We start from the raw sequence: 18,500 nt of genomic DNA, 5'->3' as shown, positions 1-18,500 counted from the left end.
ATGCTTTTTGCAGGAACGGATAGTGTTTCGAATGAAAAATTTGCATTATTTGGAAGTATGGGCTGGCTTTTGTTAGAACAACTTTCTGACTTGTAGTCATGTAGATTTTTTGTCGTTGTTGTTGTTTTACACATTTTTGTTTACTTTTGAGAGAGAGACAGAGCGTGGGCAGGGGAGGGGCAGAGAGAGAGGGAGACACAGAATCAGAAGCGGGCTCCAGGCTCCGAGCTGTTTTTTTAAACAAACCTAAGTCCAGACCTTTCCACCAAGAGTCTTCCCGGTGCCCCGCAGGCTGTGGAGGGGGGTCCGGTCAGCGGCACCCGACACACACCACTGCCCCCAGCCGGCACTGCCGGGCATGTGTTGTTTGGGGTGGGTGCCGCTGATAGCGGGAACGCGGTAGTTAATGACCAGTGCCAACCTGACCGTATGGCTGCGGGGGCCGGGTGGTGCGGTATGGGGAGCACTGTTGGCAGGGCCGGCTTCGTTTCCGAGGAGGAGCACACGGGAAGAGTCGCGTTTGTTTACAAGTCCAGATGGTGACAAAGTGGTAGCTTTGTCACTCAGGAAATAAGTGGAAGTGATAGATGATAATGTCTTCTGGCAGCTTCACAGAGGTTGGCGATTCAACACCATTAGAAAAAGCATTCATTAAAATGAGAAGTTGGCCGGTACTGTACTTTACGTTGTTGTCAGCTGGGTAAATGAGGCTCCTCTGTTAGCATCGAGCACCCCAGGACCCAGTGGGTTCATGCCCTCACTGTGGACCCAGTGCTCAGGCAGGATGCTCGTGGAGAACAATACGGACCCTACAAAAAGCACTTAAACATGAAAGCTACAAGCCATGTAGCCCTTTAGACAAGAAGAGAGAATATCACGGAGGGGATGCCCCTTGAAGTTTGACAGATTTCAAGTCCAAGGAAGAGAGAACGTGTGTTGACCATCGCTTAGACTTGGCATGGGGGCGTTGGGATGGCCCGGTGAGCACGTAAGGCAGATGGGGAGGAGAGGCCCCTGCAAAGCGGGAAGACATGCTTAGCAGGCTGGGCCACGGAGAACCGGAGGTGATCCGCAGAGCCCCGACAGGCCTGGAGCACAGATGGGGACACGGGAGGTGCCAGGGGCCCGGGACCCGGGAGAGAAGAGCCACGGACCAAGACTCAGTGGAGAAGGGCCAGGCGCCACTGGGGGTGGGTCCAGGACCTGGTGGGGGAGGGCCACAGGATGACTGAGTCCCCAGCAGACTGTGACAGGAAGACCATGCTCTTAATTTCATTGATTTTTCTCTGTTGTTCCAGCTTCATGGACTCCCTTCCTGTCTGGATTATTTCCTTCTTTCTGTCTGTCCTGGGCTGCAAGGCATGGGGCCCAGAGGACTGACCGAGGCGCACCCGGCACCCCATCCCACCCCACCCCAAGTGCTGTCCTGGACTGTGCTTTATTTTCACCCTGGTCGGGGTTGGTTTTGTCCCTTGGAGATTATTTAGAAGGGTGTTACCTCCGAGTGTTTGGAGGTTTTCCTGGGTTCTCTGTACCAATCTCTACTTTGACCTCAGGCACCAGAAACACCATCAGAAAACACACGGCAGGATTTCAGGCTGTAAGCACATGTTGAGGCCTGCGGTGGCAGAAGGTGGTCTGTCCCACGTGCGTCCCGTGGGCACTTGAACAGAGCGTGTGCTCTGCTGTGGGGGGCTGTTCTGGAAATGCCACCTGGGCCCTGCCGGTCACGGTGCCATGGGGTCTCCTGTTCTGCGGACCGTGTGTGGATCCCACCCGGTTGGTTCCACGCGCAGAGGTTGGCTCACACACGCTGCTGCTCCGTGGTGCTGCGTACGCGCAAGAGTGTCTCGGGGGTCACCATTTTGTCATTGGGCGGCCACTCTACCCCGTGGCCCGATTCTTCTTTATCTCACGCACGTGGTCACGCTCCGTGTTCGTGTGCACTCTCACTTTTAGCCTGCCTGCCACGCACATCGGTACCCACGTGCAGCTCCTTACTACTGGCTGGAGGGTGTGGGCTCCACTGACCCCAGGGGACTGTCCACCTTAGCACTCGGGCACAGGGCAGATATCCAGGCCCCTCGTGGCCTCTGCTCACCAGGGCTCCTCACTCAGCCTTTGCTGTTGATTGTGGCTGCGTTTGTCTGTTGTGTTTGGATGGGGTGGGGCGGTCAGGGTCTAAAAGCTTCTCTTTCAAGCTGCCCCTTTCTGGCTCATGTTGGTTCTCATCTGGGACGGTTGGGATGTCTGAAGGGAACAGCACAGAACAGCTGGGGCTCAAGCCTCCCCTGCGCCCCGCCCCGTCTGCCTTCCTGTCCCTCAGTGTCTCCTCACATGGCTATCAAGTGCCAAGCCCAGGGTTTCGGTTGGAGTCAGCAGGAGGGTGGGAGACACACACGCCCCCCCCCCCCCCCGTCTTCCGGGAGCAGAAGTCTCTACACCTGCTTCTGCTGCTGTCTGGAGGCCTCGTCTGCCTTCGTGGCCCCGTTTCATCCTCCTCCTCTGTCCCCCAGTGTCTGGGCTTACCCTGGAGCCTCCGTCTGGTCAGTTGTGCACACGCCCAGAGTGCCTGCTCACCCGTGGGCCCGGCCCTGGTGACACAGAGGCTGAGCCACGTCCAGGCCTGCGAGAGGGAATGTGCCATTAGAGTCGGGTAAACTGAGGCTTGAAGACAAGCCAGCTTGGGGGGAAGGGGGGGTCTGCTGCAGCTCTAGGTCTGTGGGCCAGTGGTGTGAACAGAGAGGGACTCAGGCCACGTCTGTCCTCCCACTCGGCCCCCACCTTCCCACCCCACCCCCCACGTTTGTGCGTAAGTCCTTCACACAGGGAGACGCATGTGTGGCCCAGAACCGGCCTGGTTCCCACCTCCCCCCACATCAGGCTGGCCAGTGTCCAGTTGAGGGCTTGGCCTCCCGAGCACCCAGCCCTGTCCCACCCCTCCCTGAATAAACAGCCTCGGGCGGGGCCCACCTTCAGGAAGGGGTGTGGGCCGTGGCCACCTGCAGCCAGGACCTGCCACAGGGGTTTGTCGGGAACGATGCCCTCAGGATAATGTTCGGATCTGTTACCCATGGAGACACTCCAAGGCCCCGGTCCAGGGAACTGCCGTTTCCGGCGTGGGCTCCACCTGGAGTCGGCCTACCCTGAGGGGGAGCTGCTCATGGGAGCAGATGCCTTTGTTGGGGTTCCGCTTTTCGTCTGGGGGGCCCGCTCCGCCCCCGATGCTGGGCCGCATCCCAGCGGCAGCTTCGCACCCCGTGGGCCCGCAGACACAGCTCCCTCCCAGCGGCAGACTCACCGTCCCACCCTGCTACGCCAGAGGATGCCCGGCCGGTGCTCTGCCCAAGGCGTCTCCCGAACAGTTTTATCCCAAGTCCCGTCTGTGTCTCTCTCCTACCAGTTCCTGGTTTCCTCGGGGCAGGGGCTCCTGACCCTGGAAGGACTTCAGTGAGCACTTGCTGCCACGTGAGGTTCAGAGCCTCCAGCAGCAGCGGGAAGCAGGAACCCTTCCGCACGATAAGGGAACAAAAGCAGCCGCGGGTGAGAATCGCAAGATCCATTTCGATGAAATCGCAAAAGCACAGACAAGCGGTGGTCACGTCTGCAAAGGAGTGCAGGACGTATTCAGGTGTCACAAACACAATTTTAAAAGTTGCCTTTTCTCAAAAATCCTGGGATCCTTGCGATATCCGTGCGGATAAGAAATGACAAGAACTCGCTGACGTGTGATCGATTGACTGATAGGCTCACACCTGGGAAGGGGCTCCTGGAACTAAGAGAAGAATTGCACATTTTGGAGTTACGAAATGGAGAGAGAGTGGCGAGGGGCACTCCCAGGTGCTCTGCCAGCGGCGCCCACGACGGCTGTGGGCCACTGTCCTCCTGTCTCCCCCCAGCGCTCCCACTCGCGCTTCCTGGCTCATCTCCGTCTGATCAATCAGTCTTCGGTCCCGCGAATGAGGAAGGGCCAGTGTTGACACGCAGACTGTCTCGGGGGTGCCCGTGAGTGTTCTCACTGCCACCGCTGCAGGGACCTCTGGCAGGTGTGAAGATGTCCGAGATGCAGCCGACTCCCTGGGATCAGGCGCGGGCAACACGGACACACGCGTGGGGCCGACTGCTCCGCAAACCCCTTTCATCTGGTCCCAGAAGCACTTTCCTCGGGGAGCCGCAGAGGCTGGATGTGTGCGTGCAAGTGTGTGTTTATCGAAAAGAGAGGAAAGAACAACAAAACGATGTCATTCTGATGAGAGGAGACGCTTCCTTCAGGGCTCCCAAAGGCCACCTGCCTGTTTCCTTCCTCTGCTTTCAACTTTTGAAAATGTTACTTTAAGTCAAGCTCCTGACAGGGTCTCCCGGGTTGATGAACGAATGTGTTTGGCCTCAGTCACGTGCCACCACGGCCCATGTAGGGTAGAGCATCCCACGCACCCGGGCCACGTCACGGGCCCGAGCGTCCTGACTTCACCTGAGGCCCCTGGGACACGAGGAAGGAGTGTGGACGGTGCACGGCATGCCCGAGGCTTCCTCCACCTCCGCAAACACCTGCAGGACTGTCCGAAGGAACAGCCTTTTCCTACTTAAGGCGCTGCCTCCCGCACTCCCTGCTTGCCTCGTCCTGTCATCTACTAACCAAAAATAAGGAAGAATGACTCACTTTCTCTACCGAGTACTAAACACATCTTCAGTTACACTGCTGGTTGGCAAACACTTCATTCCTGGGTGCTCATTTCTGATTAAGCTAGGAAAGGAACGGAGTCTCTGATTTAGAAGTGCAAGAGAGGGGTGCCTGGGGGGCTCAGGCAGTTAAGCGTCCGACTGCGGCTGGGGTCATGATCTCACAGCTCTTGAGTTCGAGCCCCATGTCGGGCTCTGTGCCGACAGCTCGGAGCCTGGATCCTGCTTCAATTCTGTGTCTCCCTCTCTCTCTGACCCTACCCTGCTCCAGCTGTCTCTCATAAATGAATAAATGTTAAAAAAAAAAAAAAAAATTTAATTTACAAGTGCAAAAGAGGAAATACATAGAACATTTTTAGGAACTCAACAGGAGTTCAAGGAGTCCTTGTGGCCAGCTTCCTGTCCCCAGGAAAGTTCCTGGCACCTGGAGCGCCCCCCACCCCAGGTTGGCGGTGGGAACACAGAGGCCTGACCTTGGCCGGTGGGGGACGCTCTGCACTACAGAGGGGCGCTCCCGTGAGGGTGCCCCTGGAGCCAGGGCAGCCAGAGCTCACATCTCACTCACTAGCAGGCCCAGGGCTTCCCCTTCCCAGCACGGATTGTTTTCGTGTTTTCGTATAATACAGCGCACGTCTGTCCCTGGCCATGTTTTTAAATGGCACAAAGTTTTTAAAATTTGCATGAAGTCCAGTTTGTCTTTTTTCTTCTGTTGCCTCTGCCTTTGGTGTCAAATCCAATAAATCATCAGGTATTATGAAGCTTTTCTCCTGTGTTTTCTCCTAAATTTTATAGTGCGAGGTCTTACATTGAGGTCTTTGATCCTTTTTTTAGTTAATTTTTGTGTATGGCATTAAGTAGGCGTCCAACTTCATTCTTTTGCGTGTGGCTATCCAGTTTTCCCAGCCCCGTTTGCTGAGAAGACACTGCTTTCTCCACTGACCGTATCTGGGGGGCTTACTTATGGTCTCTCTATTCTATTCCATTAGTCTATCTGTCTTTATCCCAGTGCTACACCTTTTTGATTACTATAGCTCTGTGGTTAGTTTTAAAATCAGGAAGTGTAACTCTTCCAGTCTTGTTCTTCATTTTCAGGATTATTTTGGCTGTTTGGGATTTCTTGAGATTCAATATGAATTTTAGAATGGGTTTTACTGTTTCTGAAAAAAAAAAGCCATTCGGTTTTAATAAGAATTCCAATGCATCTATAGAGCACTTAGGGTAATATTGACATTTAACAATAAGTCTCCCCGTCCATGATCATGGGATGTGTTTCCATTTATTTAGGTCTTTTTAAAAATATTTTTGAGGAGGGGAGAGGGGCAGAGGGAGAGAGAGAGAGAGAGAGAGAGAGAGAGAGAGAGAGAGAGAGAGAATCTTAAGCAGGCTCCATGCTCAGCAGAGAGCCTGACATGGGACTTGATCCTGTGACCCTGAGATAATGACCTGAGCTGAAATCAAGAGTCAGACGCCCAACCGACTGAGCCACCCAGGTGCCCCCTCGCCCGTTTATTTATGTCTTAATTTCTTTCGGCAGTGTTCTGTAGTTTTCATTGTGCAAGGCTTCACCTCCTTGGCTAAGCTAATTCCTAAGTATTTTATTCTTTTTGAGGCTGTCAAATGGGATTGTGTTTGTAATCTCCTTTTCAGATCATTCACTGCTCGTTTATGGAAGATGCTTTTTTGTGTGTTGATTTGTATCCTGCTACTTTGCAGAATTAGCTTATTGGAGCTAACAGCTTTTTCATGGAGTCTTTAGCGTTTTCCACATTTAAGATCAGATCGTCTGCAAAGAGAGATGGTTTCACTTCTTCCTTTCCAATTTGAATGTGTTTTATTTCTTTTTCTTGCCTAACTGCTCTGGCTAGGACTTCCAGTACTGTGTTGAACAGAAGTCATGGAAGCAGCAGTCTATGCCTTCTTCCTGCTCTTAGAGGACAAGCTTTTTTTTCCACCACTGAGTATTATGTTTGCTATGATTTTTTCATATGTAGATTTTCTTATGTGGAGGCGGTTTGCTTTTAGTCCTTTTTTGTTGAGGGTTTTTATAATGAAAGGGTGTTGTATTTTGTCAAATGCTTTTTCTGCTTCAAGATGATCATGTGTTTTTCCCTTCGTTTTGTTGATATGGTACGTCACACTGATTTTTGTATGTTGACTCACCCTTGCATTCCAGGGGAGAGTCCCACTTGTCATGGTGTATAGTCCTCTTAATATACTGCTAAACTTTGTTTGCAAGTATTTTGTTGAGTATTTTTGCATCAGTGAGCATAAGGAATATTGGTCTGTGGGCTTTTTTCCATTGTGCTGTCTTTGTCTGGCTTTGGTATCAGGGTAATGCTAGCCTTAGAATTAGTTTGGAACTATTCTCTCTTCTTCAAATTTTTGGAAAAGTTGGAGAAAGATTGGTATCATTTCCTCTTTAATGTTTGGCAGAATTCATCAGTAAAGCCATCAGGTCCAGGACTGTTCTTTGTTGAGAGACCATTGATCACTGATTCAATCTCCTTACTATCTATAGATCTATTCCGATTTTGTATTTCTTCATGATTCAGCCTTGGTAGGTTTTATGATTCTCGAAGTTTATCCGTCTAGGTGACCCAACTTGTTGGCATGCAATTGCTCCTAGTACTTTCTTAAAATCTATTTCATTTCTGTAGAAATGGTAGCGGTGTCCCCACTTTAATTTCTGATTTTAGTAACTAGTCTTTTTTTTAAGTTTATTTATTTTTGAGAGAGAGAGAGCGTGCGCGCGTGCGTGTGCAAGTGGGAGAGGGGCAGAGAGAGAGGGAGACACAGAACCTAAAGCAGCCTCCAGGCTCCAAGCTGTCAGCACAGAGCCCTTATGCAGGGCTCAAACCTTTGGCAAGGTCATGATCTGAGCCAAAGTTGGATGCTTAACTGACTGAGCCACCCAGGCGCCCCAAGTCTTCTCTTTTTCTTAGTCCATTTAACGTTTTGTCAATATTATTGGTCTTTTTGAAGAACTAACCTTTTCTGTCATTGATTTTCTCTATTGTTTTTATGTCCTGTACCGCATATATCTCTAATCATTATTATTTCCTTCCTTCTGCTTTGAGCGTAATTTTTGTTCTTATTTTTCTAGTGCTTTAAGTTGTAAAGTTAGGTTGTTGATTTGAGATCTTTCCTAATATTAACATAAGCATTTGTAGGTAGAAATTTCCTTCTCAGGATTGCTTTTGCTACATCCCTTGAGTTTTGGTTGTGTTTTTGTTTTCATTCATCCCTAAGTATTTTCTCATTTCCCTGTGATTTGTTCTTTGAGCCATTGGTTGTTACAAAGTGTTGTTTAGTTTTTACATTGTAGTGAATTTTCTAGTTTTCTTTATGTCACTGATTTCTGCCTCCTCATGCTGTGGTCAGGGAAGATACTTTGTATGATATCTATCTTTTAAAATCTATTGAAACTTAATTTGTGGCTTAACATTTGGTCTATTATGGAAAATGTCCCAGGTGCACTTGAGGAAATCAAGTATCGTCTTCTTGTTGGGTGGAATGTTCTGTATGTATCTCTCAGGTCTAGTTGGCTTATTGTGTTATGTCCTCTGTTTGCCCACTTATCTTGTCTGGTTTTTGTGTCCCTTATTATGAGAGGGGTATTGGAGTCACCAGCTGTTATCTTAGAACTGTTTCCACCTTCAGTTGTGTCAGGCTTTGCTGCCTATCTTTGGATGGTCTGTTACTAGGTGTGTAAATGTTTGTAATTGTTTTATCTTCTTGCTCTATTGATCCCTTTATTAATATGTAATATCCTTTGTCTTGTGTAACTTTTTTTTTTTTAACGTTTATTTATTTTTGAGACAGAGAGAGACAGAGCATGAACGGGGGAGGGGCAGAGAGAGAGGGAGACACAGAACCTGAAGCAGGCTCCAGGCTCTGAGCCATCAGCCCAGAGCCCGACGCGGGGCTCGAACTCACGGACCGCGAGATCATGACCTGAGCCGAAGTCGGACGCTTAACCGACTGAGCCACCCAGGTGCTCCTTGTGTAACCTTTTTTATTTAAAGTCTGTTTTGTCTGATATTAGTAGAACCACGCCTGCTTTTTCATGGAAACTTTTTCCTTTCACTTTCCTGTGTGTGTCACTGGGTCACAAGAGAGTCTCTTGTCAAGACAGCATATTGTTGGATCATGTGTTTTTATTCATTCTGCCAGCCTGCGTTTTCATTTGAGGGCCTAATTCATTTGCATATAAAGGAACTACTGATAAGAAGGGACTTACTTCTGTCCCTGTGCGCTTGGTTTTCTCTATGCCCCTTAGCTTTTTTTGTCCCTCATGGCTTGCATTCCTCTCTTCTTTTGTGTTAATTTTTTTGTAGTGAAATGTTTAAATCCCTTCTTAATGTCCTTTGTGTCAATTCTATAGTAATTTTCTTGGTGGTTACAGCTAACTTCCGAAGGATCTAATGTAATTGATAGAAGCAGACATTCGGTAACAGCACGGCAGCTCCAAACACAACGCTCTGTTGTTGGTGCCACAAAATTACATTATACATGTGTGCCCAAAAACACAAACTGATAATCCTTGTAAACACGTAAGTCGTCTATGTTGTGTAGATGACAAAATTTGGCGTTACAAACCAAAGTTACAATAATACCAGCTTTTAGACAAATAATTCTTATCCTTTAAATATACTAGTTTCTTAAATCATGTAGAAACAAAAAGAGCACCTACAGACTATTGTGATAATAGTCTATTATACAACAAGTTATATATTGTTATAATAATGCTAGCTTTTATAATAGTCCTTGTATTTACCTTCATTCAGATCTTTATTTCTCACACAGCTTCAAGTTACTGTCTAGTTGTCCTTCACTTCACCTGAAAGACTCCCTTGAACATGACTTGCCAGGCAGGTCTAGTGATACAAACTTTCTCAGCTTTCATATATCTGGGAGTGTGAATTTCTCCCTCACTTTGCAAAGGCAGTTTGCTGGATATAGGATTCTTGATTGACAGTTATTTTCTTCTAGTACTTTGAATGTATCAGCCCCCTGCCTCCTGGCCTCCAGTTCCTGATGAGAAATGTTAATGATAGACTGATAATCTGATAAGGGTCCCTGGTGACTCATTTCTTGCTGCTTTCAAGAGTCTGTCATTATAATGTGTCTACATGTGGGTCTGTTTGAGTTCATCTTAGAGTTCATTGAGTTTATTAGATGTTTATATTCATGCATTTCATCAAATGTGGAAGTTTTCAGGCATTATTTCTTCAGCTGTTCCCTGGGCCACGTTCTCTTCTTCCAAGACTCCCATGATGCATGTGTTGGTTCCCTAAATGGTGTCCCAAAGTTTCTTTAGGCTCTATTCACTATTCTTCAAGCATTTTTTCTTTCTGTTGCTTAGACACGCTAACTTTCATTGTCTTATATTCAAGTTCACTGATTCCTTCTGCCTATTCATATCTGACAATGATTTTTTTCATTTTGATTATTACACTCTTCAGCTGCAGACTTTCTATTTGGTAACATTTTAGGTTTTCTGCCTGTCTATCAATATTTCCATTTTGTTGATATATCATCTTCTTACTTCCTCCAAATCTTCCTTTAGTTTCTTGAGCATTTTTAAGGCTGGTTTTTTTTTTTTTCTAATTTTAATAAGTGGCATTGTAAGATTTTCAGGTGTATGGTAGTGGTTCAACAATTATATACATTATTAAATGGTCACTACAGTAAGTGTAATTACCATCTGTTACCAAAAAAGTTATCAGTATTATTGACTATATTCCCTATGCTGTACTTTTCATCACTGACTTGTTTATTTTATAACTGGAGGTTTGTACCTCTTATCCCCTTCACCTGTTTCATTCTGTCCCCTAACCCTCCTCCCTCTGGCAGCCACCAGTTTTTTCTCTGTATTTAGGAGTCTGTTTCTGGTTTTGCTGTTGTTATTTTTATTTATTTTGTTTTTTTAGATTCTGCATGCAAGTGAAATCATCCAATATTTGTGTCTCTCTGACACAATTTCACTTAGCATAATGCAGTCAAGGTCCATCCACATTGTTACAAATAGCAAGACTTCACTCTTTATGGTTGAATAATGTACATATATATGTACATATATATGTACATATATATGTACATATATATGTACATATATATGTACATGTATGTACCACATCTTCTTTATCCAACAGTGGACACTTGGGTTGCTTCCATATCTTGGCTATTGTAATCAATGCTGCAATAAACATGTGAGTGCCTATATCTTTTCAAATTACTGTGTTTGCTAATTTTTGGATATGGTATAAGATAATAGTCTAGTTTCATTCTTTTCCATATGGTTGTCCAGTTTTCATGGCCTATTTATTCAAGAGTGTCCTTCCCCCAATGTATATTCTTGTCTCTTTTGTCATAAGTTAATTGACCATATATGTGTGAGTTTATTTCTAGGTTGTCTATGCTGTTCTATTGGTCTGTCATCTATTCTTTTTAATTTTTTTTTAATTTTTTAATGTTTATTTATTTTTGAGAGAGGGGGGCAGAGAGAGAGAGAGGGAGACACAGAATCCGAAGCAGGATCCAGGCTCTGCGCTGTCAGCACAGAGCCCGAGGTGGGGCTCAAACCCACGAACCATGAGATCATGACCTGAGCCGAAGTCAGATGCCTATCCAACTGAGCCACCCAGGCACCCCACTTTTTAATTTTTTTAATGTTTACTTATTTGAGAGAGAGAGAAAGTGTGAGCGGAGGAGGGACAGACAGAGGAGAGAGACAGAGAGAGAGAGAGAGAGAGAGAGAGAATCCCAAGCAGGCTCTGCTCTGTCAGAGAAGAACCCGATGTGGGGCTCAGTCTCACGAACCATGAGATCAGGACCCGAGCTGAAATCAAGAGTTGGACGCTGGACCGACTGAGCCACCCAGGTGCCCCGGTCTATTGTCTGTTCTTATGCCAATACCATACAGTTTTGTTTACTACAGCTTTGTAATCTAGTTTGAAACCAGGGAGCATGATACCTCCAGCTTTGTTGTTTCTCAAGATTGCTTTGGCTGTTTGGGGTCTTTTGTGGTTCCATACAAATTTTAGGGTTGTTTGTTCTATTTCTGTGAAAAATGCCATTGGCATTTTAATAGGGATTTCAGTGAATCTGTAGATTGCTTTAGGTAATATGGACATTTTAACAATATTAATTCTTCCGGTCAGTGAGCATGGAATATCTTTCCATTTACTTGTGTCTTCTTCAATTTCTTTTGTAAGTGTCTTAGAGTTTTCAGTTCATAGATCTTTCACTTCCTTGGTTAGGTTTATTCCTAGGTGTTTTATTATTTTTGTTGCAATTGTAAATGGGATTGTTTTCTTAATTTTCCTTTCTGCTAGTGTGTTATTAGTTATTATACACAATAGATTTCTGTATATTGATTTTGTATCCTACAACTTTACTGAATTCATTTATTCTAATAGTTTTTTGGTGGAGTCTTTAGGGTTTTCTGTATGTAATCTTACCATCTGCAAGTAGTGACAGTTTTACTTCTTCCTTCCCAATTTGGATGTCCCTTGTTTCTTTCTCTTGTCTGACTGTTCCACCTGCAACTTCTAATACCATTTAGAATAAAACTGGTGAGTAAACATCATTGACTTGTTTCTGATCTCAGGGGAAAAGATGCCAGCGTTTCACTATTGACTATGATGTAAGCTATAGGTTATCATACATGGCCTTTATTATGTTGAGGTATGTTTCCTCTACACCCACTTTGTTGAGAGTTTTTATCATAAGCAGATGTTGAATTTTGTCAAATGCTTTTTCTTCATCCATTAAGATGATCACATTTTGTTAATGTGGTCATCACACTGATTTGCAGATATTGAGCCTTCCATGCATCCCTGAAATATATCCCACCTGATCCTTCTAATGTAGCATTGAATTTGGTTTGCTAATATGTTGTTGTGGATTTTCACATCTATGTTCATCAGAGACATGGCCTCATTTTCTTTTTTTGGAGTGTCCTTGGTTTTGAGTTGCATGTCATGGTAATGCTGGCCTTGAAGAATGAATTCTAAAATTTTCCTTCCTCTTCTATTTTTTGAAATAGCTTGAGAAGCACAGGCATTAACTCTTCTTTAAATGTTTAGTGGAGGGGTGCCCAGGTGGCTCAATCGGTTGAGCTTCCACCTCTGGATCTTGTCTCACGTCATGGTCCCAGGGTCAGGGGATCGAGCCCCACATCGGGCTCCATGCTCAGCTTGGAGCCTGGGATTTTCTTTCTCCCCTCTTCCTTGCTCATACTGTCTTTCTCTCTAACATAAAACAATAAGATAAAATATTAAATTAAATATAAAATATTCGGTAGAATTCACCTGTGCCAGAGTTTTCTGATTACCAATTCAATGTTGTTACTAGTAATCTGTTCAGATTTTCTATTTCTTCCTGATTCAGTCTTGGAAGATTGTATGTTTCTAGGAATTTATCTATTGCTTCTAGGTTGTCCAATTTGTTGGTGTATAATTTTTCATGGTAATTTCTTATAATCCTTTGGATTTCTGTGATGTCAGTTTTAAATTCTCTCATTTATAATTTTATTTACTTGAGTTCTTTTTTTCTTGATGCGTCTGGCTAAAGGTTTATCAGTTTTGCTTACCTTATCAAAGAACAGCTCTTCGTTTCATTAGTCGTTTATATTGTCTTTTGGTCTCTATTTATTTTTGCCCTGGTCTTTTTTGTTTCCTTCCTTGTGCTAACTTTGGGCTTTATTCTTATTATAGTCTTTTTCAGGTGTAAGGTCAGATTGTTTGGGACTTTTTTTGTTTCTTGAGGTAGGCCTATATTGCTGTAAACTTCCCTCTTAGAACTGTTTTTGCTGCATCCTAAAAAAACTATTGTGTTTCCATTTTCATTTGTCTCCAGGAAATTTTTTTTATTTCCTCTTTGATTTCTTTGTTGCTCTCCTGGAATTAGGCTTTACTGGTTTTCAAAGCTTCCAGGGTTAAGCCTTGCTGATTTTGAAGGCTAGATATTATGGGGACTCATCTTCCTGGTGCAGGTTCCCAGGACCACGGATGCCCATTGGGCTTGATCCCCTTACTCCTCAGGGAGTGTGATATCCTCTCTGCATCTGTGATTCCCTTCTCACATGCCAGGGGTTTGTTTCCTGACTCAGTCTTTGCCCCTCCTGTCCTTCTTGGTGTGGCTTTTTCTTTCTGTCCTTGGCTGTGGAAGAGCCACTGTACTAGCTTCAGGTTGTTCTCAGATTGAGTTGCATTACATGTAGGGGGTGCCTGGGTGTATTCAGTGTGTCTGTGGGAGGAGGTGAGCTCAGAATCCTCCTATTCCACCATCTTCCCCATGGTCTCAAGGCAATTGTGTTAAAGTCTCTCAAGTAGATCTGACACCGGGTCCTTTTTAGGGACAGATTCTGTTGAATTATCTTTTTCCTTTCAATGGGCCGAAGTCCCCTCTTTCTTTGTGTGCCTTGTGATTTGCTGAGCGCTGGACATTTGAATCTCATGATGCGGTTACTCTGGAAATCAGATTCTCCCCCTTCCCCAGGGCTTGCTGTTTTGTTGTCGTCGTTCTTTTCATGGTTACAGGCTCTGTGCCGGGGGTCAACCTGAGGTGTCCATTGAATGTCTTCCCCGGTCTTTTCTGAGCCTTTCCTTGGACATGTGCCGTCGCTTCCTAACTTCCCCCAAATAGGCAGCTGTTTTTCAGTGTCCTAGTCTTTAACGTGTGGCTCCCAAAAGGGGAAAAGCGGAAAACAAAAGGGGGATAAGAGGGCACTTACCCCTTGAAGTCACTCGAGCTGGAGCTGGAGGGGTGACAGCAATGGCCGCCAGCCTCTGAGTCCGCACCCGTGTGGTCAGAGCATGGCCTCCTGCCGTTTGGGGGACGGGGTCCTTTTCGTCCACCTGGCTTCTGCGGGCTGCTCCAGAAACACGTGCCCGCTGCCTGCCACATGGCTGGGGCGCGGGACGGGTAGGTGCTGCCGTGCTGCGAGCTGGAATGGACCAAAATCGACGACTTCTCCCGGACACGTGGCAGGCCTCGGGCAGAGTCCACAGTTCCAAAGCAGTCCCATCGCACAGGTTCTGCCCCTGCTGTTGTCATCTGGGGGGGAGAGATTCCCGGGGCCCCTGCTCTGCCCTCTTCCCAGAATGTAATCAGGCACTTTTAAGCCTTACAGCCATTGTTCATTCTCTTTATTGTAGTCTCATTCCTGCCTCTTCACCTTGCAGTCATGTTGGTTGTGTGGGGGTGGTTTTGGAGAGTTCCAGAGAGCTAACTGTAGGGACACGATTGGACTTAACGATATGGCCAGCCCAACTGATGCCACATGGCTGTGGGCTCTGAAAGTTACTCCAGCGTATCATCCTAGAGGTTGAGACTTTCCAGAAAAGTGAAGTCCTATACATATGGGCGAGACTTGTAGGGAATTAGCTGAAAGATGTGATGTGATGGTGGTGCCCACTGCCTCAGAGCTCTGTGGGGTCCCAGGGCACATCCGAGGAGCAGCCCACAGGTAAGCGGCAGAGAGCCGGACCCCACGGGCAGCCCCAGCCCTCAGGCGTCTCCGTGCTGTCCGGTGCCTCCTCCTCCCATGCCCCGCCCCCCTCCTGACCGCCTCCCCCTCCCGGTGCCCCCTCTCTCCCCACCCCCGTCCTGACCGCCTCCCCCTCCCGGTGCCCCCTGTCCTGACCAGCCACCCTCTCCAGTGCCTCCCCCTCCCGGTGCCCCCTGTCCTGACCAGCCACCCTCTCCAGTGCCTCCCCCTCCCGGTGCCGCCCCCGTCCTGACCAGTACCTCCCCCCATCCTGACCGCCACCCCCTCTGCTGTTTCAGAGGAGGCCGAGCACTGCAGCTTCGGGGCCAGTGGCTCTCTATCCCGCCGGAGGAAGGCGCTGGCGCTGCGCGAGGACGGCCCCCGCCGGCGCGCACACCTGCACATCGGCCTGCCGCACGACTTCCGCCCCGTGTCCTCCATCATCGACGTGGACATCCTGCCCGAGACGCACCGCCGCGTGAGGCTGTACCGGCACGGCTGCCAGAAGCCGCTGGGCTTCTACATCCGCGACGGCACAAGCGTGCGCGTGGCCCCGCAGGGCCTGGAGAAGGTGCCGGGCATCTTCATCTCGCGCATGGTGCCCGGTGGCCTGGCCGAGAGCACCGGGCTGCTGGCCGTGGACGACGAGGTCCTGGAGGTGAACGGCATCGAGGTGGCCGGGAAGACGCTGGACCAGGTCACGGACATGATGATCGCCAACAGCCACAACCTCATCGTCACGGTCAAGCCGGCCAACCAGAGGAACAACGTGGTGCGCGGCAGCCGCGCGTCGGGCAGCTCGGGCCGCTCCTCGGACAGCGCGGCCAGCCGCCACAGCCTGCCCGCCGCGCCCGCGCTGCTGCACCTGCAGCCCGACGACGCGGACAGCGACGACGAGCCCGACGTGGTGCTCGAGGGCGTGCTGGAGCCGCGGCCGGCGCCCAGGCCGCCGCCCCCGGGCAGCCAGGCGCGGGTCAACGGCGCGGGCCCTGCGCACAGGCTGCTCAGCTCCCTGCGCGCCGACCCTCGCCACAGCCTGGCCCTGCCGCTGCCCCCTGGCGCCGTGGAGGAGCACGGCCCGGCCGTGACGCTGTAGGGCCGCCGCGCCCCCTGGAGGCGCTGGTAACCGCGGGTCCGGGTGCGAGTGGGGACAGGCACTGTGCGCTTCGGGCCCCTTGTTGTTGTTTTGATTTATCCCACCCTCTTGGCCCACACCCCGCGTGTGTTCCAGCTGACGGATAGAAAATACAGATACTATTTTTATAGACTTCTCCACGGAACAGAAAATGCACACGCGTGCAGTCAGTGCTCAGCCGGGGGCAGGTCCCAGCACTTTCGTAAATACAGTGGCAGAGAGGGTCTGACCAGGTGCAGAAAATACTTCGTTTTGAAAATACTTTTATAAATGAAGCTTTAAACTTCCTTTTGAAACATAGATTCGTGTCTTTAATGTGACCCGTGCAAAAACAACCTGTGACGTCAGCACTGTTGCGAGCGCGCGCCCCGGCTGCCCTGCAGACTCCGCTCGGCGGCAGGAATGAGGGAGGAAGGTGGCAGCCAGAGCCTGGCTTTGAAGAGTCAATGCGCCCAAGCCTGTAACAGGTATGACCAGTGACAATGAATTTCAGACAGCAAGCGGGTGCCGGACCCCCACACATCCCAGGGGAAAAGTTCACGTGGATCACTGGCACCTGCGGGGGCTCAGCCTCTGGGCGGGGGGAACTTAGCCCTGCGGGGTTGGAAGGTACTGGAAGGTAAGTCTCAGCAATACTTTCGTGACCAAAAGCCATCATTAACTCTGAGATAAAAACTAGTCTTTTCCTGGGGTTTGAGTCTGAGGGCAATTTTGAAATATTTTCAGTGGAAATGATGGATAAGCCCACCACACACCCCTGGCAGGCCTCTGAAAGCTCACAGCCATTTTGATGTGTAGTTTCTGTTATCTTTGTTTTAAATTCACAAGTCACGTGGAACTTAATGATTTTTAACACAGATTAAATTCATTATCACATCCCTTTGATCTTCCAGCAATATTTATATATTTAGTAATTTTATAGGTTTATTCATGTTTGATCCAATATTATATGAAGTGTATTTTGTTTGAATCCAATGTGGAGGAGAAAATGTTACACTTATACTCTGAGAACTAAACTTTGACCAAATAAAGCTTTCATATAAATACAAGTAAAAATATTTTTTTAGGATGCCTTTCTTGGGACAGTATACGGCTGCTTCTCCTGTGGTCCAGCACCCCCTGCTGGTCAGCCACAGAACTGTCCTGACTTCATGGATGTCAGGCTGCTAACAGATTGAAAATAGTATCTCAACATCTTCATTTTTCTTCAGTAAGTGTAAAAGCAAATAATTTTTCCTTTGGAAACTATTTATTAGGCAGAAATAGCTTTTACTGAGCAGTTGTGGTTTCCTGCGGCTATGTTTGATTTTGTTATTTGTGTGCCAGGATCACTGTTGGTTGTGTTCCTAAGCACAGGGAAGACCAGAGATGCTCTCCCGTTGAGGTAGAGGGTGAGAGTCCAAATACATCCAAATTTATGGGCTCCGGTGAGCTGTATGAGCATCTTTTCTGGCATCCAAGCAGTCAGAAGTGGGATTTTTTTTACTACGATAAGTATTATAGAACCAAAAGTCTAATGCTAGTTACTATCACAAATGAAATGTTCTTTTGCTGAGTTATTGCTGGTTTTTTAATATCTTGTTGAGTAACTGGTCTGTCACCAAGAAGGAAAGTTATATTTCTTAACGTGTTTTAAATTAAGCAAATGTGAATAATTTTTTAGGGAAAGAAGAAAAAAACCTACCACTCCGAGATTTGTATGCTGTTGTTTATAATATTAGGAGTTCTGAATTTCTTGGAACAGCTGCTTGAGTGTATTTTTGTACCCAGATCTTTACTTCTGCCATTTTCTTCTTAAACAAACAAACAAAAAAAAACTATGAAACTATGTTGTATTACACATTAAAGTTTTGTTGGTTTTATATATCAAAGAATAAAAACTTTTTCTCTGCAATTAATGATACTTTTCACTTGTGTTCTAAATATTGGAGAAACGACCAGTTAATGCCGAGCAGAGAGAGGCTTACCTCAGAATGGAGCACCTCCAGTATGTACCCAGTGCCTATCTTGTGCCATATTTTTTCACTTAATCTTCATACGTGTTCCATGAATCTGTACATGTTCCGTGTTCCATTAATCTTCATACATGTTCCATGAGGCGAGTAACATTATCCCTTTTACAGATGACAAAATGGGCTGAAGCTCAAGCAGGTTGTGGGTCATTGCAGATAACCAAGTTGTAGTTGATGG

The 18,500-nt window shown here is 47.3% G+C and overlaps 1 protein-coding gene across 1 annotated transcript in view; it reads left to right on the top strand.

Moving 5' to 3' along the window:
• The window catches only part of PARD6G (par-6 family cell polarity regulator gamma), a 90,873-nt gene extending 72,669 nt beyond the window's left edge, over positions 1–18,204 (top strand). Inside the window, exon 3 of the mRNA XM_047828264.1 lies at positions 15,475–18,204. Coding sequence (XP_047684220.1) covers positions 15,475–16,271 — 797 coding nt within the window. The 3' untranslated portion in view covers positions 16,272–18,204. The remainder of the gene's footprint in view (positions 1–15,474) is intronic.
• The last annotated feature ends 296 nt before the right edge of the window (positions 18,205–18,500 follow it).

The sequence above is a fragment of the Prionailurus viverrinus genome, chromosome D3, assembly GCF_022837055.1.
Source record: "Prionailurus viverrinus isolate Anna chromosome D3, UM_Priviv_1.0, whole genome shotgun sequence".
In the NCBI taxonomy this organism is placed as follows: Eukaryota; Metazoa; Chordata; class Mammalia; order Carnivora; family Felidae; genus Prionailurus; species Prionailurus viverrinus.
This window is presented reverse-complemented; position numbering and strand designations above follow the sequence as displayed.